Below are 26,507 nucleotides of genomic sequence, written 5' to 3'. Positions count from 1 at the left end.
ATTCTTTTAAGCAAATTTTAATAATGAACTCTTATTCTTAAATTGAATATCCACTGGGGGAAAGCGATGGTTTTGATCGACTTCTTCCTTGTTTTACCTTACGCAACATAACTGCATAAATTTTCCAATCTGGGAGAAAATTTAGTTTTTCAGAACAAGAGTTTGGTTTTACGGTTTTACAGAACTTGTTATTGTCACGCACAACATTTTGGTCAAGTTTAGCATAATATAGCCCCCCTTCCCTATGAAGCTCGCTGTGCGGGCACCATATGGCCCTTAGTTAGAGAATACAGCTTCGAATTCTGCACCAAAACTGGTCTATAAAAAGTTGGCTTGGCAAAGTCCCTCCTCGGGTGGCCATTGTTAGCTCATTCACAGGCTGCATCCCAGTTTTTGGACAAAACCCCCTGTATCTCGCAATAGCGTCTTCTCTCGCCTGATCAACATCCAGATTCGAATTCTACGCCAAAAACTGGTCTGGAAAAAGTTTGTCTGGTAAAGTGCCTCGTCGGGTAGCAATGCTCCCCTTTGTGCCTCTGGACTATTGTGTATTTCTTTTTTAAAGGAGCTTGTCTGTCTAGTATGTTCTTAACGGTGGAATTAAATGTGTTGAAATCCTGTCGCATATTGGGATTTCATATCTAATCTTATGTTTCATATGTGTTTCATGGTCTCTGTCGATTATAATTTTCGGAACAATTTTTTTGCGGTACAGAATTCGAAAATGGCATTGAAAAAAGCAAACAATTTACAACATACTGAAAGCTTTTTCGTCTGACACTCCTCAGAGCATAAAACGTCAGAATAAGGTTCCGAAAGGACACGATGAAAAATATATACCCGATTGTGGATCGAAATAGGCCAATCAGAAAAACGCAAGCACAAGACCGGTATAGTAGACCAATCAGTGCCGCGAGCCTAAAGAAAAATTACCAATAGAGTCCAAGAGAGAAAACGAACTCCTTCTGTCTACACAATGGCGGCTTTATCGTTTGTATGTAGATCGACTCCAAAACTGCTAGATGGAAGGACGACCGGGCTCTGCCAATTATCCGAAACATGTCGTCATTATAGAGTTTTGCACAGTCTGGGTTGTCTAAAAGATGTTGACCGATGGCAGAATCACTTGTTTTAACAGTGTTTCTAGACCTACAAGATCGAGGAGGCTGTTCTCTTTGAGGGGCAGTCTCGTTTCTTATGTTGGAAGGAGCATGCTGTTTCGGAGTTTCCGCTCTAGTTTGGCCGTTTTGTCCTGCGTTTCGACATCACCAAATTTAGCAAATTTTTCTTTGTCGTGGAGAATCACCTCCATTTTTTTGATGTGGTCCTTTTTGTTAGAGATTTTAGTGCTTGGAAATGTTCTCTATGCAAAAGAAAATCAGAGTGGTCGATGGGAGAGCTACTATACGGACTTTTCGGACCTTTTTAACGAAAACTTCCTTTCAGAGTTGTTGTTACCATTGTATGAAAATCTAACAGTCCGGTTTGACTGTTTCACTAGTACTTGAGTGTTTTTCTGTATCAACAAATTGGTTCTTTGACGAGGAGAATGCCAAGGAGTAGCCACTTATCTTTATGTAGATTCACAGTGGAATCCCGATGTTACGAACCCCGTATATAACGAAGTTCCCGGTATAACGAACTAAATGTCTATTCCCTTAGATTCTGCCCTAACAAATTCCTTACAAATTCTCTCGGTATAACGAACCCCGGATATAACGAACTCTCGTTATTGCGATCAAAGGTTTAGGTCCCTTCATCATAATTACCTTCGATATAACGAGCTTTTCATAAATTTTTCATCTTTTATTTTTTTTTCCAGTGTTTATTTATCACTTTATCTTGGGGGAAATCATTTTGTAATCGGCAAAACATGCTGATGATTCATTTCAAGCACTGGCTGATGGACTGAGAGCACGAAATGAAAGTTTGATCGCGTCAAAAATTACTACGAATGAGTACATTGACACTAACAAATAACTGTATTTCAACGGATTTTGCTTCGCTTGCTTTGGGTGTTGATTAAATTAAGGAGACTTCTCTTTTTTACGCCAACTGAAAATTTCCTCTAGTCAGAATTTAGAATAACAGGATAGAATTTCTGTGTCAAATGTATAGCAAATGTTTTTAAAGCTTCGATATTTGTTAGCTTGAGTCAACCGATAAACAGCTGTTATCCCAAAACGCCGTTATCCGAATCCATTACAAATACCATATAAAACTACTCAAAACTACACATACATTAAGCATCTCTAGATGAATTAATAAGAAGATTTCTTATAACAACAGCCAAGATAATGGACAGCTACTTGATTGCGCTGGCCTATTTCTACAAAGATGAATTCATTCCCAAAGAAGAGATTGCTCTTTTCTAAGAAAAAGGGTCAGCTCCATTGTTTCTTTATTTGGAAAATGATCGTTTTTTACTAGATAAAATGCTTGACTATTCTTGTTACTCAGAATTTCGTTTCGCCAAACAAGACATTCCTTGTTTAACAAGAGTTGCCCTCTCTTGAGAACCAGATCGTGTTCCGCGTTGTATATAAATAATTATCTGTGTTGCCTATTTCCAGTCATGCATTGTTTTATACTAGACTGCCGATATAGAAACTTTAGCAAATAACCCCTAGCGATACTCATAAATCGTCGCGAACCAGCAAAGAAAGCTTCTTTGTTGACGCCACCATTTTGAAACCCGCCCATTCGCCTGCGAGGTCCTAGTGAACTTGAGTGTCGTTTAGTGGTGGATGGAAACTAGGCTGTAGCGGAAAAATTATTTTTGTGCGTGTGAGACTCGGAACATTGCAACGTATCTTCAGTACCAACGATAACCGCCTGTCAGGTCAGATGGGTTGCAGGTCGCTTGCAAATCTTTTGAATACAGCTAACCTCAGTTTGATTTCGTGGGATATTTGGGTGTCTATATCCAGCATAGAACCAAGGTATTTGAACTCGTCGACGGTTTCAATCTCGACATCACCCAACTTGACTTGACCAGAGCCGTTCACCGTCATCACATTTGTTTTCGCTTCATTTATTTTTAGACCAAAACCTAGACTTTCAGTCCTCACAGCTTCTACTAGCTCTTCCAGTTTGCGCTTATCATCCTCCAACAGTGTAGTATCGTCCGCGTAGCGTTTGTTTGAGATATTCATCCCACCAATCTTGAGTCCTGCATCTGGAAGTCTGCTTCTGACAGTACGCATGATGATTTCACCAAACACATTAAAAAGCAAAAAGCCGCGAACTAGTACAAGGAACAAAATTGTTGAATGAATCTTGTCAGAAAGATACAACGATGATTTTGTAGCGGCTCCCCAAAGGTGGGCGCCAGACTCAAAAGAATAATTTTGTAAATTGTTAAAAATTGGGGGGTGAGAGGAATCCACGAACCCTAGAGACGATCTCAAGATTTTCAGATGTAGGTTAAGCAATAGAAGAAAGGTGGGATTTCCATTTCAGATTTTATGGCACAGAATGAGAGAGTTATGGAAAGATGTAGAAATATCCAAGTCAGTCCCATTCATGAAAGTCGGGTTTTCACTTGCGTCAAATCACACCCTATTGTTTTACTTTGATTGAGCATAACAAAATTGACTTTTCAGGTCATCAGCGAGAAGTAAGACTGAAATGTTACTTTGAAAGGGAGTGCTCGCAACTTAACTGGCAATGTATTAAAGGAGAATTAAAGCTCAGATAATTGCATCGGTTGATTAATATGTACTTGTTAAGTTTGAAGAAAAGTATATCATTGGCGAAGGGGATTGATAAAACAAAAGAGAAAGGGGGCACAAGGAACAAGCTTACTTTTAAAGAAGCTGTAGTATTAATTGTGTTACTGCAAGCTTTTTTACACTGTCTTTCTTCTGTCTACACATTTCACATTGTCTTTCTTCTGTATTTTTCTTTCAAGGTTATAGGCAGTGTCTTGCGGGACATTTATCGCACTTTGAAGACTGTCGTGCAAACAGAAGCAGATGAAGTCGCTTTGGATTTCGCCAACAGGGCACTTGTGCAGCTTGAATCAATCATCAACAAACTTCTGTTCCCTGCAGAATGTTTAAAGAAACAGATACGGGTGCTTCGACCATAAGACGTGTGATTCAGTATGCTTGCATATGTTCGCATGGTGCATTGGTAATTTGCTGCGGTCGGGAATCAAGATGCTTTTGATCATCCTGGAACAGGATTTAATATGCTGACCTACAAATTAAAGGATGCTCCTTCAGCAAATCTGCATACTGTATACAAATAGAAGAGGTATTTTCTACCACAAGATGTCCTGAATGAGTACGAGGTTCGCAAATAGAAGATCACTTTATTTTTGTTGATTTTTTTCAAAGTAAGAAAACTCAATCTTGTTTCAAATTCGACATTTCCATGCATCAATCGACTACCATAAATCAGTGTTAACTTGAGAGAGAATTGAGGATAATGATAATTTCCGTGACCGTTTACGTGTAAGATGTTTTCTCTTTTTCCACACTTCTTCCAGCTATAGATTTCAAGCGTATGCTCTGTTTTGCAGACAACCTGTCCCTAGTTAAAAAATTATGGAATTGGGTTGGATATCGCTGTTCACTGTTGATGCTACATGTCATTCGAATCACAATATTCACAACCCTATGCCGAATTCAAAAGAGCTATAAGAATTATATAGAATGCAATCCCCGCCAATAATACTTGTTAAGCTACTGTCTTTATTTTAAAATTTCACGTTAAAGTAGAAAATTTTGATTCGGAGAAAATTTAAATAAACGAAACTGCGGCCAAATTGAGGCACAGCTTAACTGAATTATTGAACGAGAGTAGCTGAAATTTTAGAGAATATGTCATTGTTCAGAGTAACTGAAATATTAGAACAGACAAATTGGAATCTAGAATCTTGAGTAAAGTAAAACTTTGAATCAAGTATTCATTGCGAGAGGTTATTGATTAGAAACTCTCTTGCGGAATCATTTATTTTTGCCTCTAGTACTGTTTGAAAATCCGGCCCAAATGAGTTTGTCCCCAACTCATGAAGACTACATCCATATCTTGATTTTTCTCCAATGCCTGGAAATGTCTTGGGCTCATCCTTTTCAAAGGATCTTTTTAAACAATACAAATATTAGCTAATTGATTGATTTCTATAAATAAATCTGTAAGGAAATGAGTTCTATAAATAAATCAGTAAGGAAATGAGTTCTATATAAATCAGTAAGGAAATGATTTTCATTACTAAATCAAGCAGTAAATGCAAATCTCTGCAATCTTTCAAAAAAACAGCCCTAAGTTTAACCAATAATATACCAATACTTTTAATTAGCTCGATGTGCTCTTACACAAATTACATACTGACCTTTAATTGATTGACGTCAGATCAAAACAAATGTACGATAATCGTCTAGCCATGGGCACAGAATTGGGTAAGGGGACAAGCCAATGCTTTGATGCACGTTCAAAGTTGAAAGGCACAGAACTCGGTCGGTGAAATAGAGTTGTATTTTTTCAGAGGCAACCACGAAATTTTCATTGTAGTTAGCAATCTCATGCGATTTCTTTTCCAGTTTTTTTTCGCGTTCTTTGATTTCATGTACTCTATTTTTTTTTATTCACGTTTGATCATTTGAGCTTTGAAGAGACAAAACGCAATCGATTTTTGGCACACCTTGTCATTTAATTCACTTGGAACTGCTTTTTATGCAGCCTGCTTTCGTCAGAGAATCTTCAGATACAAACAGAAACTATTTTTAAAACGCCAGTTGTTCTGTTGACCAGAAAGGAACTTTCCATTGACTGTGGACAAGAAATCTCTGATTTCAAGGAACGTAGGGAAATGGAGAAATGCCTGGGTCATTATATTTTTCCAAAGGGGATTTCCCGGTGGGAAAATTTCTCACCAGGACGGTGCTCACCGGGCTTGTTTCACGGGGTTGTTGCTTAACTTTCCCTTGTTAGCCGGGACTGTGCTAATAATTTTATTGCGCTGATTAGGCACGTTCTGCAACAGCGCTGCTTTAACAAATAAAGTACGGTATCATTTCAAAATGGTACGGGGGAAGACGGAAACCGTATGATATGGTTCTGTTTTTAATGCGAAAAAAAAAATACAGGATAGTGATAAGACGGAACAGCTGAAACTTTGACTTACTTTGACATGATTTTGAACTGAAAGACAAGGTTACAGCTGCCCCCTGTGCCCTTGGCTAGAGGGGCATGAAAGGGGCAGAAAGTGCCTTTTTTGCAGTGCCATAGAATTCCATGTTCTGACAAGTAGAGTATGCTTCATGCCCACCCTTCACATAAAAGGGATCTCATTCATGCCTATCAGAGCTTTAGATACCATTACCTTGACACTTGACGACAAGACTCAACTCTCTACTTGAACTGGGCCTGGTTAAAGGTGGTAACAACAATTAAGGTCCAGTCTTACTGAGGGAAACAAAACTTCACCCTTGCCTTATAAAACAAGTTAGGCAAATGGCAAAAATTTACTCTAAAGAATAAACAATATCCCACCCCTTCACCTTTGACACTTCGAGCTTTTGTCTACGACTAGATATTTCACATCCAAAAAATACTTTCAAAAGAAAATAGAGTCGAAGCAGAGAAAATTGCTATAAAAGTTCCGATAGTTTCCGAAACCAATTGCAACAAAAAATAATTGATGTTGCTTTAAGCCACCAAGCTGTACTATTAAAAAAATTTCGGGAGGAGTACCCCCCCCCCCCGAAACCTCCTTTTTACTCGATTCACTTCCCTCATCTATGTACACCGTCGTGCCCTTAGTAAAAGTCTGTCGCCTTTGCCCTGTCATACTTCCGGCATCCCTGAGTACGTTGACCCTGTTTTCAGAATACCATTTTGGTCCATCGGGTACTGGACAGCCTAATGACACACCTTGTTAAATCTACAATTGCGTCGGAGAGTAGGTAACCCGGTTTTTTTCGTTTGCTTTTTGATGACAATCGGATTTTTATACCAAACCAAAGTACATAGTACCTCAATGCTAAATGTTCTTAACCTGTGCAATTTTAAAGCTTTTTCAAGACAGAAATATGCATTTAGGTTTACAAGAATAGCTAATCCTCACGTCTGTATCCCCCCTTGCCTATTTGAAATTATTCTGACGCGTCAAAGTACCTGTTACTTCTGTTACTACGCTACAAATGTTATCACAAAGTAAGGATGAAATAGAAGAATTAAAGCAACTCAGCGACTTTTGACTACATTGGTGTCACTTGCTTAACTCTTCCATTTTTATTGGAAGTTTTTATTAAGAAGGCTTATCTAGAGACGTGATCTCGATTTTCTGTCGGCTTTCTAATAAAGACTTATCACTCGCTATTTCACAAGAAGTATCGTCTACTGATAGAGATGGAGCAAAGCGAATCCGATTTAGACAATGCGATGAAAAATAAAAAGGAATATCGGCTACACAAGAATACAACAGGAAGTGTTAGGGAAAGCCGCGACAATGGATGTAAAACCGCAAAACAGGGGTTTGCGTGTACACACATTCAAGAAAGACCTGCTAAAGATTCGGGGAAGCAAACTAACGCTCACTCGTATTGTAAGCAGCAAGATGGGGAAACCTCTCGAGGCTCATCTGGACATCAGTACACAGCAGTAAGCATGAATTGGTTGCCAAACTCGAAGACAATTGTTCCGCCAGATTTTGAGCCCAGACCATGTACATGTCCAGGTATGAATTCATCTCTTTTGTACAAAACCCCTGTTAATTTGCTGTTATTTATGTTATTTCGGTGTCTCGCTTAGCTTTGTTGTCCTTGCTGTGCCCCAAGCCCCCCGTTCGGATCCTCATTTGTTAATGAGAAATCGAGTCGAGTGGTGTTAAGATCCGGCCCATGGGCACTGCAACTCCGTGTAACACGTCCAAAGTTGTTTCAAAGCACACAACACTTCCTCCATCAATTGGTCAAAATGGAGGTAGGATATGTGATTTGTATACTAGGAGAGATGAAGGCGATTAATTTGACTAAAGGCGACGGCAATTTGCAGCAACCGATGCGGGAGAGGCTGAAGGGGCCTAACCCTAAAAGTTCCTAAACAGCTTGCCTTTTGAACCACTAGAAAAGTTTTGAGCCTCCCTCATCAGTCCATATGCCAAGGAACGACATAAACAATTTTGTTGGGGGGGAGGGGGGCAGCCCTGATAAATAAGTGTAAAACAGCAATATTTTACAAAAAAAGTATTTTACTTATGCTACTTAAGTTTTTTTTAGGGGGGGGGGCACGTCCCCCGATATCTCGGTCCTTGCCATATGCTTCGTGGTCCCTGGCTATCTCACCATATTCTGACTAGCTGCAGCCAAATAATTTTTTTTAAACAAGTACATTGTAAAGAGAGGTGCCGTGGTGGGGATGCATAGTTCTCTTTTGTTGGAATGTGAAAGTATGGCATTTTGCTCAAGAGGGTTAGTTTCGCAGACCCCATTTGCTGCAAATAGGGTTAGCAAACCTTTATCTTCCCAAAAAGTTTAAAAATTTATACATGTTGAAACAATAGAAGACAAAAAATCATTATTTTAACATATTTTTAAAGGGGGTATCACCCCATGCCCCCAATACCAATAGGCCTGTCCCTCTAATCACGCATGCCAACATTCTGGTATGAGATTGAGGGAGCATTATCAAAGTATGATTTATATACCATACAAGTTGGATGTGGTTGAGAGGAAACTTGTGACACCTTGGTTTTAGCTGGCTAAGAAATCAAGAGAATTACCAGTAAGTAAGAAAGAAACATAATTTGAAAGGTTTAATCGTCTGCAAATTACAACAGTAACATAATTAAGGTTCTGAGGAACTGTAAATAATTGAAATACTATTAGATTTGGCATAAACTCATTGAAAATGTATTAGAGTATAGAAAATATGTATGTTTTAAATATATCATATCAGGGGCGGCTGGGAGAGATTTTAAACTGCTATTAGAGAAAATTGTGGTATCAGGGCATGGCTGCCGTTGATTTTTACTTCCAACCACACCCTCTTCAATGGTTGTTTTCAATATTGCACTGTTTTTTTCTATGCTCTACCTCATCATTACATCTTGATTTTCTTGGCCTCAAGTCGAAAACACCTTGCCATTTTCTATTGTAACGCTCTCTTTCTTGTAGTAATAAAGAGAAAAGCAAAAAAATGGGGGGGGGGGGGGGGGCTATGGCCACAGCGGCTATTTGATCTCTAGAGCAACATGGCCCATTGTCAGACTTATCAGACTTATAATTTTAAATTTGATACTAATCCCATAAAGATTGTAAAGTTGCAGCACGTTTCTTAGTTCTAAATAAAGTTCAGAGACATTCTTTCAAATTTCTACTAAAACAACCTTCATTGGAATACATCTACAGTTCCGAAGACATGTCTACACATTCAGTCTTTCAATTACGACTGTAGGCTTTGGCTTCGACGGCCTGTGGCATGCAAATGAATATCATCAGCCTACAATGAAAAGGATCTCTGTCCGTAGCCGTAGCCTCTTTTTTGTTGCTATTAACGACCCTCTTTTAAAAGCAAAATCATATCGGCAAGTATCGTGCATTGAAATACTCCTTAATAAGAACAAATATTTCTGATAAATGCTCATTGTTAACATAAAAAACCAAAGCACCATATTTTTCAATTCAATTTAAGTGCAGATATCTTGAATATATTTAAACAAAGTCGCTGTTGGTGTGTTAATTATGGTTGTGAAGAGAGGATTGTCTGTCAGTATGTCGTTAAAACCCCAACGTAAACTAGCAACGTCCATATGATTTATTTTAAACGCAATATGCCTCATGAATGGAAGAGTGAAGGGAGGAATCTTGCTATTAGAAGTGACCCGGCTAATAGCAAGTCCGCATATATTGGGTCTTTCACAACAGCATGATTGGCCACTTTACATCACACGAGGACTCACAAACCAAGGTGGATATGAAAGTTGCTATTAGGATTCACAAACCTAATAGCAAAATTTCAGGGCTGTGGTTGTAGTGTTTGTTTGAGGCCGCCCGATGAATGCGTAACAATAAGTGTCACAACAAGCGTAGGAGGGAGGTCTTTTTTGAAAGGATCAAATCAGTTTCAAGAGTAGGGGCTTCTGCTCGCTTTACCATGGCCATATCACGCCATATCATTGCAAAATGGCAGGAAAACAGTTAGCTGTCCAAATAAACTGTTTTTGCCAAAGATTTCCAGTGCTAGTTTCATTTTAAAGATATATGACCAATAGATTATGAGAGTCTTTGCTGGAAAAAATTGCTATTAGACTAATAACGCTAATACCGCTCCCAGCCGCCCCGGTATCATATATATTTATACTGCTTATTTAATCTGGCCTATACAGAAGCCGATAATGCAGATTGTGCATAGCACATGGCTTTCATCTTTTTTGAAGCTTTCAAGAATGGATAATTTGTGTACCATTTTTTTTTACTTTCAAATTTCACAATATAATTGTTCAGTTCCTTTTTGGTTCACTATCATCCCACGCAGTCTGCCATTTTTAGAAGAACTGCAACAAACAGCACCCAACGCACATGCCTCATTGACAGCACCTGCGTAATGTTTTGATTGGTTAAATGTTAATCAAAACACATTTAAACAAAAATATGTTGTTTTCAACTGTGGACCATTCATTTTTATACCATTCAGAATTCATCAGCAAAATCTAATTATCCTTTAGATTTATTACAAGAACGCATTTCAGTGAAAAATATATCTCTAACAAGAAATTCAGAAACTCTAAAAACCCTGAGATTTTATCTCTGATATGATGGTAGCATGCGGGAGGTCATTATTGAGTGAAAATATTGCAATATGTGGGAGTGTTGGCATGTATGCTGTATTGTAACTAAAGACCTAGAGTGTTCTTGTTCATGTGCTGACCTAGAGAATACCTTCTCTTTCCTTATTTTGGCATTTTCCTTTCAAAATCATTTGCCCCACAACTTAGCTGCCTTCATAACAATACAAATTAAAATGAAGCTAAATCCATGAAGTATTTGTATAATTTTTTTTGTATTTGTTGCTACCTAGCATCCAAAGGTAGTTTTTAGGACACTGAGAAGCTATGCTTATCGAGCAGTGTCCTGGTCCTTCCTCTCGATGTGACCACACCTCGAGATTCCTACGCCTGGAATTACAGAGAGCTGGCGACTCTCCCCACTCTGGGTGAAAGTTTGGTCATGCCAGGGACTCGAATCACAGACCCTTGGGTCTGTAGTCAGCGCCTCTAACAACTGAGCCATCCTCGCAAGTCTAGATATTTCTACAAATGCCTATCAATCACTTGAATACATTGCACACCAAGTGGCATAGGTTAGCAGGTGCGGATCTAGCCAAACTTTGACTGGTTTCCAGGTGCTTTACCTGGCTACAATCCTGTTTGTTATTGGTTCATAAATATAGCTAAAAGTTTCTAATGAGGCTAGTAGAATGTGATTAATATGTCCAAACTTCATCTAAAATGTCAAAATTTTTCTCCATTCAGCATGGCCTTTGGTCCTCTTCCTACAACTTTGATTTTAATTTTCTGCAATATTTTCTACAAGAAAGTCTAGTCCCTCAATACAAGATCTCAGATTCTTATTTGCATCCATATTCCATTTGTTCAATTTTGTATCAAAGCCTCCACACCTTAGAGCTATGGATACGGAATATGCTTTTAATCCACCGGTTTTTTTCGCATAATTGAAACATATGGAGACCGGTTTTCACAGGTTTTGAGGAAACAATAGCAACCGCTTTCAATAGCAATTTTGTCGCAGAGATAGCATACTCCAAACTGTCACTTTGAGTGATTTCCTCGATTTTGAATTCCTCCGACACTTTGGGATAAAAAATGAATGAGGAAGCTGGGAACTCTGTCGCAATCTTTGCTAAAAGGAAGTGCTGTACTTACGAAATTAAGAACTTATGTGGGGGTTCAATTCAAAATGTAAACAGAAGAACTGTTGTCAGTCAGAGATAAATGCAGCAATTGTTGCAATTTAAATTTTAGATAAAAATTCTTATTGTACAGTTTCTTAGAGATTACAGAGAAACATAGCTTCTAGAATTTGACTGTTTTTTTTTAAACCTGTGCAACTGGTCTAGATCTGCACCTGATTAGGGTGCAAAGGGGCAGTAAACCTTAAATTATAAGCTAGAATGGTGAACTTTAATTTTCTAAATTTAATAAAGAAGATTTTATACATCAAAGGAAATGTAAGGTCCCACTTTTTTTAAAGGAATTTGCCCTTAGAAACTATCAAAAAAGCAACCTTGTGCATCATAAAACCTGATATATCCTCTTAGTAAATAATTTGACTAAGCATGAACTTAAGAGACAAGATACATTTCCACCACCTGCTTTTAAGTGCAAATAGGGGTACCAGAACAAATTTTTTGGTGGGGAAGGGGGTTCTACACAAATTGGTAATCCCCCTGCCTCCAACATATCTGCCAATACTTCTAACTGTAGGTATGCCCCCAGACTTGCTCCCTTTCGTAACATGGTTTTCTCTAACTCCCAGTGATGTGCCTAGACAATTTCGGGGGAGGTGGGGGTGGGTTCAGGAATAGAGTGACCAATTATTTTTTTGACCAACTAATTTTGTATTGCAAACTTATTCAACAGTACTTAATACAGTGACAATGCTCAAGAATCAATTCACAATGAAATAGAATATTGAATACGAAATTTAATATGTGATAAAAATTCAGGAACAAAATAATGATATGATTGCATAAGTAAATTAAGTTTTGACAAACTAATAAGTAAATTAGTTTTTGCGGACCTCGGTTTTTTGGGCAAGTGCAAGACATCTTTTGGTGAAATATCAAGTACAGATTGGTCTGCAAAAACGCTTTTGAGCTCTCTAAGAATAAATTCAATTTATAGTTTCCCTCGATCCATAAAAATATTATAATGGAAAAGTGCAGCAAATATGACAAAATTGATACCGTAGATCTTTGAAATTTCAATAATTGGAAAATGTTCTGGTGCAAAACCACCTGCAATGCTGGAGATATTTTACTAATCTGCTGCTCCCTTTCTTTTCCAATTTAGTGGGGAGGGAATCAGTTGTTTAAAAGATTGTGTTGACTGCCACACTGATTTCAAGCTGTTTCTTCTGAATTTCATCATCCATTATTTTTCTTTTTTTACAGTATACTTTCATAAACATAATAGCAATGATAAATCTGATGATTTAGAGGAACAAATGGTTTTGTTCCTGCATCTTTATCACATTTTGCAACTTCCTCTAGTACTTCAGGTACTTCTTTGTATGATTGCTCTCACAGCTTCTGGTTGGGCATGCCATCTTGTCTTTGATAGGTTATTTAGTTACCACTTGTTATAAACTTGTTATACTTGGCATATAGTTTTGAATGCCAAGAGGTGCTTTATCAAAAAAGGAAGATACTGAGTCAAAAGTGTCTTACATACCAGATATAACTGCACTTACATCTGTGTTCAATGACCAAAATTCTTCCAAGAGGTCTACATGGAATCCTTTTCTGGCATTATATATTTCTGGCAAGATGGGCTCACTGCATAGGTTTAAAAACATACCAGACATGTATCTGGGACGCATTTTGCTATTATAGATGTCAGCAAGTCCTAGTCCTGGCTTGTCAGAATATGTTAGCCGTCTAATGAGTCTCAAGCCAAGATTTTAGGAGTGGTTACATTTGCTTAGTGGTAGATGATTTATTTCAAATTTGAATCTTCTTCATTTTCAGTCCTGAATGAGATTGATTGTCTAGCTTTTGCAGGGCCTTTGACGAAGGGGGGGGAGGTGCTGGGGCACGGCCCATCCACTTTTTTGTAAAACAATAGAGCTTTTTAAAAATTATTTTGTTTTGATTGTTAAAATCTCCCTTGCCCCCCCCCCCCCCCCATTTTCCAACTTGCGCTGGAGCTCATGTTTTGTTCTGTCAAACATTGTGATAATTTCCCTGTTCTCCATAAGTTTTCTTCCTTTTAGACATAGAAAAGGTATCATTTTCTTCATTTTTAATAGAGCTCCGAAGGTTTGGGACAGCAAAATTGTTCAAAATTATAGAGAGCTGCTTGGTGGCTTTTGCTTTTGAAGTGCTCCTCTAACCTAAACTGCTATTCATCTTCATCCCATTTGTCATTCCATCTGACCAGCCATTTTTATTTTTTCCCTTGTCATTCCCTTCCTCAAACAACTAGCAATCAAAGCAATATGCAAGATCTTTGCTCAAGTGTGAATGATATGTTCTAGATACAGATATATTGGTACCAGCTTAATGGCAGTTTATTTACAATATTCCAAGGAAGAAAGTTATAGCAAATCATACAAACAAAATAAATGCATTACATGTTGAAAGTGAGTCAGACTTCCCAATTCCTGCTAAATTTTTTGCTGTATGACAGACTTTCTTGAAGTTTCATAAACATTTGGGGGCATGATACCATTTAATACTTGAAGATAGAAAAAAAGGAAATGAAAACTTTGGCACTGCACTCCACCAGTCCTTTTTGTGAAGAAATTTTCGCAAGGATCATGAAGGACAATGAGGAAATGATGCTTTGTTTTCATTAACAACTTGACCCTTCATTCAGGAATGCCATACTTTTTAAGGACAGATTAAAAGAAAATACGTTACGTTTGACCAGCTAAGTAAAAACATAAGATAAAACTTGAAAAAAGTTTGACCTTTTAAATTTCTTCTTCCCTCATCCTCCCTAATTGCATTCTTTTGGAGCTTCGAGACAAAGTCTCTTACTAGGAGGCTCTATAACAGTCTTACGTTTTTTCCTCCAAATGAATGTCAACTGCTCTTTTTATAGCGTTTCTTTCCATAACTGTCCAGCTCTTATCATTGTCGCTTATTATCAGTATTTGTTGTTCCCGCTTATGAGTAACCGATGTGGGGGCCATCAAAGTTAACGGGACAATGGACTTTGAACTAGATTGTTCCTATAGAAAACGGACTAGATGACTAGATCGTTTCAAAAAACAACTTAAAACGCATCTATTAAACATGACCTCCTTATAGCAAAACTAGATGCTTACGGATTCAGCCATGAAGCACTGTGTCTTGTTAACAGCCACTTGGAAAATAGGCATCAGAGAGTTAAGATTAATGGATCATTCAGTACCTACAAACAACTGTTCCTTGGTGTTCCGCAAGGAACAGTTCTTGGTCCCCTCTTCTTTAACATCTACATAAATGACTTACTTCTCTCCTTAATGGATACGGATATCTGCAATTACGCGGATGATACAACTCTATATGCGTGCGATAAAAATCTCAATAATGTAATTGCAAGGCTAGAGAATGACTCAAGTATAACTATCCAATGGTTCGCTGATAACTTTATGAAGTTGAATACAAACAAATGTCATTTACTTATTCTTGGCAAAAGTTCTAATCAACAGATTAAAGTTAATGTAGGAGATTCTATTATAGAAAACTCGGAAGAGGAAAAGCTACTAGGTGTTGTGATAGACAAAAAACTCAGTTTTGAGACACGTATCAGTAAGTTATGTAAGAAGGCTGGTAGCAAACTCACTGCCCTCGCTCGCATATCTGGATACATGGACGCTAATAAACTTAAAATCTTAATGAGAGCATTTGTAATTAGCCAATTCGAATACTGTCCACTAGTCTGGATGTTCCACAGTAGGCACTTGAATAGTAGGATTAATAGAATACACGAAAGAGCTCTGAGAATTGCATACAAAGACTATGATTCTAGCTTCAACACTCTGCTAGAAAATGATGGCTCGGTAAATATTCATGTAAAACACCTGCGCAATCTTATGATTGAAATGTTTAAAACAAAGGGGAATATCAACCCTCTTTTTATGAGGGAAATTTTCTGCGAGCGTCATGCTGTTTATAATTTGAGAAATAATAATGAATTTATGGTACCAAGAGTAAGAACAACCATTTATGGAACCGAAACTATCAAGTATAGAGGGCAGCGTCTTTGGCTCTCTTTACCTCAGCACATAAGGAATGCTCAATCTATTAATGAGTTTAAGAAAGAAATTAAAAGCTGGAATGGCACAGACTGTACATGCAAATTATGTAGGACGTTCGTGCCGCAGCTTGGTTTTTTGTAATTCTATCTTTTAAATAGCTCAGGTTTTTATAGTTTTTTAATGGATCATTTTGTACTTAAAATTTTATGTATTTAATCTCGTATGTATTTAGTTGATGTAGTAGATTTAACAGTTGGCTTGGATTAGCTCATTTCTTTGTAAATAGCTATGTAGCGCCAACTCTAAATAAATTGATTATTATTATTATTATTATTATTATTATTATTATTATTATTATCTCAAGAGCTGACGCTAAAACACAACTCCCTGGAAGAACAGCATTAGGTAGATAAGATATGTAGGTCTTATAATTGTTAGACAGGTTATCAATGTAATTAGATTCTTAATTATATTTTTTCTTATTTTGCTTAGATTTTCATTTACTGAAAGGTTTTTTTTGTCTATAAAAATATTCAAATGAAAAAATGAAAGTGAAGAATACTTGTCGCGGATTACGGAAATCTGGCAATTTCTGGACAGAATTCTACACACTTGCCGGGCGCGAAATTTCTCGATACGGAAATTCTTCACCTGTCGTCTTGTAAAAAATTTTTTGAATAAAGGTCCTATCAACGATTTTAAGACGCGGAATTTTGGCTAAAAATGACCGAAACGGCGGATTTCTACCCCCGTTGACGGCCCCCGCTTCGATTGCACTCGCGTTTTAAAAGCGTTCAGCTAAAAGGCCTCGAGGGAAATCGTTGACGACGCCGCGAGAAGATGTGAATTGAATAGTAGTGACAACAACAATAGTGCGTCTGTTGCTAACTTTTTCTTGAGTGCTCTACCTTTCTCTTGCGGGCGATACATGTTTTCACGAGGGCGGTCAGGGTCAAAAGCCCGCGTCAGCACAGCTAATTCCAGTAAGAAGACAGATCACATCAAGTAAAAATTTAAAATACAAATTAACTATTTCTGCTACATAGAGCAATAATACTGTGGAGTGCAATATACAAATATCTAGATAGAAATAATCACGGAAAAGCTAAATTGATTGGTTACTAAGGGGATGAAGAGCAAAACATTTTAGCAAAAATTGCAAGGCAAAAGTTATCAATCATAATGTGAGGCAAAAATTGACTATCCACAATGCAAAGCGAAAATCTTCTTGATATAATCAAATATTTCTGTAATCGGAGCTTTTGTGGAAGGAACCTCTTTTGACTGATGGTCGCGAGAACATGCTGTTTTATCGACCAATCGTTCACTAAGGCGTCCTACATTCCGGGCTTCGCGTCGGCACGAAAATTCATAAACGACTAAAAGATTATGTTCACTAATAATTGTTAAGGCTAATATCTGCTGTGCCTTGATTTCATACACCAGCTTTTCAAGAAATATACCTTAAACAAATTGTATTGTTTTTTTAGTTGAACCTGTTACTCGTCCACCATTTTATAATCACCTCGGATCAGGCCCCGATGTCAAGCAGCTAAGAGAAAGCTTAGAAAAAAGGTATTTATCAGTTTAATTTCTGCTAAAAATTCAACAATATTTGAATATTTGCTTTTTTGAAAGCCTTTTTTAAGTTATGTAGCACCAAATCATTGTCAACAATATTTCATATCTTACACCAAACATATGAATATTAATTCCTATTTAAGAGAGATTTTTTTTTCATCTAAGATTCAATGTGACTGGCCATGCATTGCGAATCGAAAAAGTAAGGTACACTTGCGAAGAAGGGAAAAATCGTGAAGGTTGTCCAGTTGCAAAATGGGTAAGATCTATCATTGCAAGTTTACTGCCTGGCATTGATATTTTCTTGGTCAAAAAACTTGTTAATTTTCTCATCAGCACACATGATAAGCTGCAGCAAAACACAATCGTTGTGAGAATGACTTCCCTTTGACCCTCCAATAATGGAGCTAAGCATTGGTCATACCAATAGTACGTCAGGTTTTCATTAAATTTGCCTTTTTTCCAAGGTTTATATGTTAATGTATAGTGTTGTGTAGTATTAGCAGAAAGGAGCCGACATGGTCATCATTGTCGTTAATTTCAGGTTCTTCGACGTCAGGATGTCGATGAGAAGATACTGGTAGTTGTAAGAGAAAGGCCTGGCCATTTATGTGAAGACAAAGTGATTGTTATATCGATTGTTGTCTGGGAAGGATTTGAAAGGAGTAAAGCCAGCTATTTGTATCAAAGATTGACATCATTGCTAAGTGAGCATGCTACGATGGTAACTCGAAGATGTGGCACCAATGAGACGTAAGATTTGTGAAGATTCCATTAATTTCACTCTTCATATCTAAAATCGAATTTTCTACACAAATATCGTAACTACTGTAACTATTATAATATGCTCCCTTAGAAAGAACTGCTGTTGCCAAGGAGACAATGCGGACACATGTGGAGCTTCGTTTTCTTTTGGATGCTCTTGGAGTATGTTTTACAATGGATGTAAATTTGGAAACAGTACCTCTCCAAGAAAATTCAAAATTCAGGAAACAGAAAAAGTATGTGTCCTGTCCCTTTTTCGGTTTATTTTTTCGGTTTTTTTCTGTCCAGAAACCAGTGGACAAGTCTTTGGGCAACGTTTGGCCTTGGGGGTTAAATTTCTTATTCTCTATTACAAAGGAAGAAAACCATAACCTTCAAATCTTTTCGTGATTGGTTTGCGGAAAACAAAGTAAGCAGTCATTTTGAAAAGACAAACCCAAATCTATTCTTTTTGGTAAAAAGGCAAAAGCCTGGATAAGCCTCGTGTAAAAATGTCGCGCAGAGTATAATTAGCACTCAGCCCCTGTGGGGGAGCTTATTTCGCAAAAAATATTAAGGGCTTATTCAAGGATTTACAATAACTATAATACTTGGAAAAATGGCAATTTAAAATGTTTGTAAAGTAAACAACACTTCCTGGTTAACTCCCTTTGCAGGTTGTACTTAAATAAAATTGCGCATGCACCTCATTCGTGTCATGATTCCCGAGGTTGAGCAAAAGAATTTACATTTTACAAATAAATTCGCGTCAATCTAAATATGCATATCACGGCACATGTTGGGGCTACATAGTTCACAGCTATACACTAGCCAGCTTATAGCTTGAAAACAAGGAAAAACTGTAACAGACATAGATTTAAACATAATGCGGTTGAAATATTCAATCAAATCCACCAGAGCCGAGTAACGTGGAGGTCAACGTTTATATTAAACCTCCCATTTCACAACATAACATAACACAACACAACACAACATAACACAACACTTCCAGTAACGGATTACTGTTTACTGGCCTGGTTCATAAAGTTAAGAACAGGGCAGAGACCAAGTTACAGTGATTTGATGGAAAGAGCCTGAGTTCATCTCACCCAAATTGCAATAAATTTATCTGATTTCACACGTTCCGGCTATTGCTAGATTCCTTTTCAAGTTATGTCATCCTGATTCAAATAATCTCATAATAGATTTTGTTACGTCATAACTTACAACCTCTTTTAACTGGAGATTCCTTTGCAATCTGTAAAAAGGGTTAATCTACCCATGCAAATTTGATTATTCTATTTTATTTGTTTTATGCCCTTATGTTTTCTCTGTCATTCTATCCCGTGTTGTATTTTTTGAGCTTTTCTCAGATACATGCAGGACAATAGATTCAAGTCATATAGCCGTAGGCAAGGCAACCACGCAACTGATATTAAGAATAGAAAATGCGTAAGAGAAAAATAGGTGCGTAAATCTGATCAGCTTTCTAAAACTGGTGACACCAGTCCAGATCCTTGCCTGACACCCAATACATATATGTAACCCCATCTTTCAATTTAATTTCATTGAGCTCCAAAGCTTCGGCAAACTCTAAGATTCTCACTCACTCTCTCTCGTGTCACTTCTTTCAATGAAACCCCAATTTACCGAAATTTATCTTATGTCATACCGTGCTTATCTGAAATAGCGCTCCGGCGCGAATGAGCGCCCCATCGAAGTAGCGCCCCTGTAATGGCTAAAACAATCCGGGCGCCCTCTGCAGAGGCGCTCATTCAGATAGTATGTAAGAACATGCGAAGCGAAAAGACAAAAGACGAGTTCTTCAGTAATGTTTTACTTTATTTTATGACCAACTAAAGAAAACAAAGACATCCGCTCAAATATAGGGAGTGTACTACGCTAAGCTACAAAGCTACATGGTACGCTAAGCTACAAAGACCGCAAGATGAAGGTTCCTTTATTTATATTAGTAGACGGAGATGAGGACGATGATAAAGCCATTGAAATACAGCTTCAGTATTCACATACTTTGTATCTTGTGTATTTTTTTTCACTTTTTTTTGTGATGGTTATTTTTTTAAATATTTTTTATAGGAAGCAGAAGTGAAGCTTTTATTAGAGAGTCTTGCAACGGAATTTGGACCCAAATGTAAGATGTTCGCACCAAAGGCTTACTACAACATGGTAAAATGTTTTTTATTCTTCTTTGCACATTTCAAGGTTGTGTGAAAACTGGAAACAAATTTCTGCACACTTAAAGCACTTTTTGCAGAAAGGTGAATGGAACGTTTTATAATTTAAGGGGCGTAGTGGCTATGTGGGTTTGGAGGGGGGTGTGATTGTTGTTAAATAAAAGCTTAAACGTTGTAGATTTTGCGGTGGTTTTGTATCATAGTATTGGATGACACCCTGAAATCAATGTTAGATAAAGCATTGTAAGATTCTCCAGATAGTAGTCTGGAAACAAACTTTGTAGAGAATTTTTCTTATCCCTCTATTTTCACATGCTATTATTGTTATTCAACCTTGATTGGGTCATTTTCTTTCGCTTTTCTTACATTTTTTCACATTATGATTTTCTTCAATTGAAACAAATCTTATGAATGTGTCCAAACTTGAATATTTTTAGACATACTACGACTCAATTGCTTCCCAATGCCGCATGGGAAAAGGTGAAGGACGTCCTTTTTCTGGACTGACCTGCTGTCTTGATTTCTGTGCCCATAGCCACAAGGACTTACATAACATGAACCACGGAACAACAATGGTATGTGTCATATGCAGTAGAATACCGTGTTGAAAGCGTCCTTTTGTGCAGCATAAAAAGGTTTCAGCCAATATACACTTGTTTTCCTCTTTATCCAAGAAAGGGTCTTTTTAATGACGCAGAGTAATTCACGTTTAGGATTGATTGATAAGTGCAAGAGAAATTGTTAATAAATATAGCCATTTTGATGCAGCTTCTATCTCTTCAGATAAACACAATTTTGATTTTGATTTTTCAAGAAAATATAGAATATTCAAACCGAAAATCGAAATTGATTTGGAAAAAAATTGAAAGTTTCTTTCGATAAGAATTAACAACAGAAAATCCATGTTTACTAAAAGATACACTAGTAAGAACATACCCAGGCCAAAAGCAAAAGTGTAGCTTTTTATGCAGTTTTTATTAATTTGAATTTTTAGTTATTGAATTAGTAAAGCCCAGGCGCTTAATTACTTACCACCAGAATTAAGACGAAAAAAACTTGAATAGATAATGGAAAAGTCTGGGAAATTTGCGTACGCCAAATTCAAGAAATTAAGCATTTCTTCTAAACATATCTGTGGCAGCGAACGTGATATTGATCTTGAGCGTGAAACTGAGCTAGACCATTGTTAAGTAAAGAAAGGCCGTTTCGATTCTAGCCAGACTCGTCTACACGGTGTACAACTAAATTTGGGAAGGCATTCAGATGAAAAGGCTTCGCATCTTCTACACGTATATATCATTAAAGGGTGTGTAGATGGACAATGTTGGTTAGAAAAGTGATAAAAACATCAAGGTAAAGTTAGCAGAAACAGCTGGATGATCTCAAATTGAGAAAAAGCAAGTCAATTACTGTTTCAGCGAATTACCTTGAAAGAATTAAACAAAATGTAACCGGCCATAAAATTTGTGCTGCCAGTTTACAAACGCAGGACCTGCATTGCATAAAAATTACCTTTTTGAAATGAAAATGGAGGTTAAATTTTTCACTATAAGTGAGTTACTATAAATGTCCGCTTCAGAGAGATGTCCTTTTAAATATTGTTCATCTGATAGAGATTCCATTGTCTCTTTGTATGCTTCAGTATTTGGAGATTTGCTTTGATGTGTCGTTTCATCTTTCTTTGCAAGATGACTCCTCATACGCCTTTAGAGAATTGCAGTAACAATATGATACCTTGCAACTTATTTTTTTTGTTCTGTACAGATAATAACAAAGTATTGATTTCAAGTCCGTTGCTTACAATTTACTACCATCTTTCTTAACTTCACTATTTTTGCAAAGCATTTTTGCTTCAACCTTGTGATACTTGACGTTGTTGAACATTGGGAAAAATTGAAAAAACATTCAGTGCACACTATCAGCAAAATCGACCTTATTAATGACCTTTATAAAGTACCAATGACCTTTATAAGTCTGACGTAATCAAAAACCCATTTTAAAATTATGCTTTTTTGCCACGTAACCTAAAAGAAAACCATCAAATATTTCCAGTAATATTTTTTTGTGACGTCAGCACTTTGGAACACTTTCAATTGGAAGTCGTTCACTGATGTGAATATGTGACATTGAGGAATATATTTTTATTAACAGGTTTTGACACTTCTGAAGAAAGGATCCACTCGGTCGGTAGGAAATACTGCTGAATGGAATGTTCAGGGTGGAGGACAGGAAAATCATAAAAATGAAGATGACGATTGCGACGACGAACAGCTACATGTTTTACCAATGTATCAACTTCTAAATGACGATGACACTGTTTGTGCCACTAACTACGCAACGCCTATACATACCTTAAAGAGTAAAATTGTCCCAAGGGAGCCTAATTTAAAACGGCCTTCCAAGGCAAAAAGAAAGCCAAATCGCTCAAAGGGTGACAATGAAAATGGAAAGTATCGCAATACCACAAATACAACACTGGAAAGTTTGAATCGGATTTCATCTTTGAACGAAGTGGGTAGGACGGCAACGGAAGATTGTAAATGGCCCATTGTGGACGCAAATAGATTAGCAGGGTCACTGGATTGTACGCTGTTGTCGAATAGCCAACCATGGGTAACAGATGAAAACCTAACCGAGGAAAATACCGTCGACGAAATATCTTATGTTCATGAGAGTCAGATTCCCTCGGTATTTTCTCATCCATTGCATAATGTAAAAAAGGTTTCAAGGAAAATGCAAATGAAAGCCGGGAAAGTATCACATGCGCAGCCGAGGGTAAGAAGCATAAATGAGTGCCAACCAGTGATGTTTCGTCAACAGCATCCACAGCCATGTACATTACGTGTCTTTTCTGGTGACAGTGCCAAGTTAGACGAACTGAAAACTGGAACTTTTCATAATTTGAAAGATGCATTTAGCAGTAGGCACCTTGAAACTAATGAATTATACCTTTCTGAGCTGGAAACAAACGTGTGCAGTAATAGCAAGGACCTAGCAAATAATAATTTTGCTGCAACGCAACAAACTGTTTTTGATGATTTTGTCACCGAGGCAATGGGCGGTGTAGGCATCGCTTTGACACATGGGTCAGTATTGATTGAATGCGCCAAAAAAGAACTCCATGCAACAACAGCACTAAAAAATCCACAACGCCAAAATCCAACTAGACTTAGTATTATTTTCTACCAACACAAACAATTAAATTTGCCAAACCACGGTTATTATGAAAACAAGAAAAAGATGTCAGATAGGCAAAGAAAGCGAAATGCACAAGATATGAAACCAGCAGTTTCCTTAAAGAAAGGCCGCGCTGGTGTTGCCGTTCCCCTATACGACCTGCAGTTACTAGCAGAGGCAGCGTTTTCTGAATCGCTTAACCATGGGAACAGAGCAACTTACGACCAAAGACTAACTCAACAGCTTCCTTGGGAAATTGGAAACAGTCAAACACCAAACCTTTGTTCAACTAGTCCTCATAGTTTCGATTCTACGAAAAATGCTGTAGAACCTCCTTTGCCTACATTACCTTTTCAAATGGAAACTGCTTCTTACTCTAATCTTTGTAGTAATGCAATGCGTGCTTTTGACGTAGTGGGAGCACTCAAGCTGCGTGGGCATCAGCAACCAAGCATGCGAAATCAAAGCCATCCTCGGTCAACAAGCCATCATGATCAACAGAATACTTTCAATGGTCCGATACTAACACCTACTCTTCAAGGTATTCCAAAAGGATCACGTGGAGACATTGTACACAGTGGTCTATTCCACTTCAATCAATCTGCACATTCGTCTGTCTACCGAAGTGACGCCAGGGACGTGTTTAAGTCATCTTTTTCTATTACATCTTTGTTGGGACTAGAAGAAACTGATGGAAACCCAGCTTCGTTTCTAGCCACTGCACCTGTGCAACCCCCATTGTGGAATGCTGCAAATCAGGGTCGTTTTCTTGAGAAGCTGAGTAATGGCCCCAACGACGTGAGCAATGGCCACAACGATGTGAGTAATGGCCACGACAACGTGAGTAATGGCCGCAACAACGTGAGTAATGGCCGCAACAACGCGAGTAATGGCCCCAACGGCGTTGAAGTGACTCACCAAGCCGTTCACAATGCTTGTTTTAAAAGTGAACGCTGTCTTGATAACAATAAAACGCATCTTTGGCAAGTATCAAATCAATTTGATGGTTTTGAGCAACAACTATTTGATGAATGTATTAACTATGAAAGGGATCGTCATTTGTTGAAAAGCGCAAACAAGATTTTGCTATCTGACAACGTGACGGCAAATGGAAGCGAACTCAATAGGTTTTTTAATCATGCAAACACTGATGTTTTACATCAAAGGGGTTTGCGAGTAAATGATACAGGTCCGACATCACACGTGAGCATTTCTAATAGGGTGTGGTCCAACACTTTAAGTAGAGAAGCTTGGAGCTTTGCCTCTAATAATAATTTGACGTATGCAGTGAATGAAAAAGACAACGGTTTGGGATTTGCGGGGATCAACATGCATCATAAAAACTCTGTTACAGTAGATCGTTCAAATGAAAATTTAAATTTCAATACAACACACTTTCAACCTGACTGGAATTCCTATTATAGTTTCTGAAAATGAGCAAAGGGTTAGAATCCACAATATGTATGAAATATTATCAATAAACCGATTTTAATAATTCAATTCACCTAAATTATTTGCATACTGTCTTTTCAGCATTTTAAACCATCTTTATAAAGTTGTTTATTGTTAAGCGAGAGGGAGAGGCGTCCAACGCGGTGTGTCTTTTAATTAAGTATTTTTTTATTTGAGCCAGCACAGAATAAAAGTGGAATTGCAAATAGCTTAGTTGGTTTTTTGAAGTACACTTATCTGACACCAAAATCAACCATTTAAATAATTTCAACATTCCCGTCGCGTGAATTTCACTTTCTGATTGGGCTTAAGCTAATTTTCTCTTTGTCGGTTAAACTTTTTGCTGTAATTTTATTGGTATTCTCTGCCCTCCAATAGAAGGCTTTCCTTTTCTTGTCAGCCAAGTGAAATAGCCATATTAAATTGGCTACAAAAATAGCTATTATTCTTTCCATCACAATGCGATTTGACGCAAGTATCTTGCCAAATGGAAGATGCACCCTTCGCACCTGCCCTTCGCACCTACCCTTCGCACCTACCCTTCGCACCTACCCTTCGCACCTACCCTTCACACCTACCCTTCGCACCTACCCTTCGCGAACAGCAATGGGTGTTTTTTGTCAATGTGTCGGAAACTGTTTTATTTTTTTACTGCCACTATTAAAGTTCGGCTGGCGAGTTGGAAGGTTGCATATGGTTCGGGTCGTGATACGGCACCCAGGCATAGTGGTATCAGGTTGCAACAAAACAAGTAAATTTTCAACCGTCCCCCAGCATTATGTTGGCCCAATGCAGGTTTCCTCCACAGGCGCCCTGCCTACGGGTCAGGATAAGGGACTAGCCTTGACATCTGTTCAAACATCAATGAAGCATTTCAATGATGTTAGGGTCCCGTTTACAAATGTATATTGCCCGGAGGAACGGGCTAAACGAGAAATAAGGAAACATTCAGGCCCCAGTAAAGCTCCCATATTTCATCCTGGTTAACGTTTAATAAGGTATGTGGAATTAACATATGTAATGTTCACACTGCACAGTCTTTTGAAAGCGCCTCCAGTTGCTATCACATAATTTCTATAGAATATATTGTAGTGTTCAAATTGGCAAATATAAAAGCGCTAGTTAATGCGATTGTGCTTGTTAGTTAGCTGCCAGGTTAGTTACAAGCTCGTGCAGGTAAGGAGTCACTCACCGCAATCGATGAACAATCTGCTTTTGGGGCTATTTGACAAAATTGGGTGCTAGACCCAGTGAATTATGCCTCTTTGGACCTTATTTTATCATCTCTTTTCTGTTAACGAATGATTGTACGCCCCATTTTTCCCAGTTCTTGTATTTCAAATCTGGCGGTCTCCGACAAACATGAACGCATTTTAAACAAAATAATTCTTATGAACAATGCCGTTGCACAAGTTTTAAA

The 26,507-nt window shown here is 37.8% G+C and overlaps 2 protein-coding genes across 3 annotated transcripts in view; both read left to right on the top strand.

Moving 5' to 3' along the window:
- Positions 1-4,955, top strand: part of LOC135689593 (transport and Golgi organization protein 6 homolog) — a 51,414-nt gene extending 46,459 nt beyond the window's left edge. The window contains exon 12 of the mRNA XM_089116263.1: positions 3,914-4,955. Coding sequence (XP_088972389.1) covers positions 3,914-4,093 — 180 coding nt within the window. The 3' untranslated portion in view covers positions 4,094-4,955. The remainder of the gene's footprint in view (positions 1-3,913) is intronic.
- Positions 4,956-6,803: 1,848 nt separating this feature from the next.
- On the top strand, positions 6,804-26,208 carry LOC135689399 (methylcytosine dioxygenase TET1). 2 transcript variants are annotated; one of them, XM_065206600.2, is made up of 8 exons: positions 6,804-7,687; positions 17,429-17,513; positions 17,685-17,778; positions 18,064-18,272; positions 18,376-18,520; positions 20,361-20,450; positions 20,896-21,033; positions 22,610-26,208. In XM_065206600.2, the coding sequence occupies exons 1-8, from the start codon at positions 7,360-7,362 to the stop codon at positions 25,064-25,066; spliced, it is 3,546 nt and encodes a 1,181-aa protein (XP_065062672.2). In that variant the 5' UTR covers positions 6,804-7,359; the 3' UTR covers positions 25,067-26,208. The 2 variants fall into 2 exon arrangements, with proteins under 2 accessions (XP_065062672.2, XP_065062671.2); XM_065206599.2 differs by lacking the exon at positions 6,804-7,687 and adding an exon at positions 7,695-7,932.
- Positions 26,209-26,507: the final 299 nt, after the last annotated feature.

The sequence above is a fragment of the Rhopilema esculentum genome, chromosome 5 (genome assembly GCF_057945365.1).
Source record: "Rhopilema esculentum isolate cy_ngs chromosome 5, ASM5794536v1, whole genome shotgun sequence".
Taxonomy (NCBI): domain Eukaryota; kingdom Metazoa; phylum Cnidaria; class Scyphozoa; order Rhizostomeae; family Rhizostomatidae; genus Rhopilema; species Rhopilema esculentum.
This window is presented reverse-complemented; position numbering and strand designations above follow the sequence as displayed.

What these genes read in the sequence shown, in the direction of transcription:
- LOC135689399 (XM_065206600.2), top strand. Translation starts at nt 7,360, where the DNA reads ATGGAGCAAAGCGAATCCGATTTAGACAATGCGATGAAAAATAAAAAG. An exon ending in CAGACCATGTACATGTCCAG is followed by an intron (nt 7,688 to 17,428) that starts GTATGAATTCAT and finishes TTGTTTTTTTAG; the next exon opens with TTGAACCTGTTACTCGTCCA. An exon ending in AGATGTGGCACCAATGAGAC is followed by an intron (nt 18,273 to 18,375) that starts GTAAGATTTGTG and finishes ATGCTCCCTTAG; the next exon opens with AAAGAACTGCTGTTGCCAAG.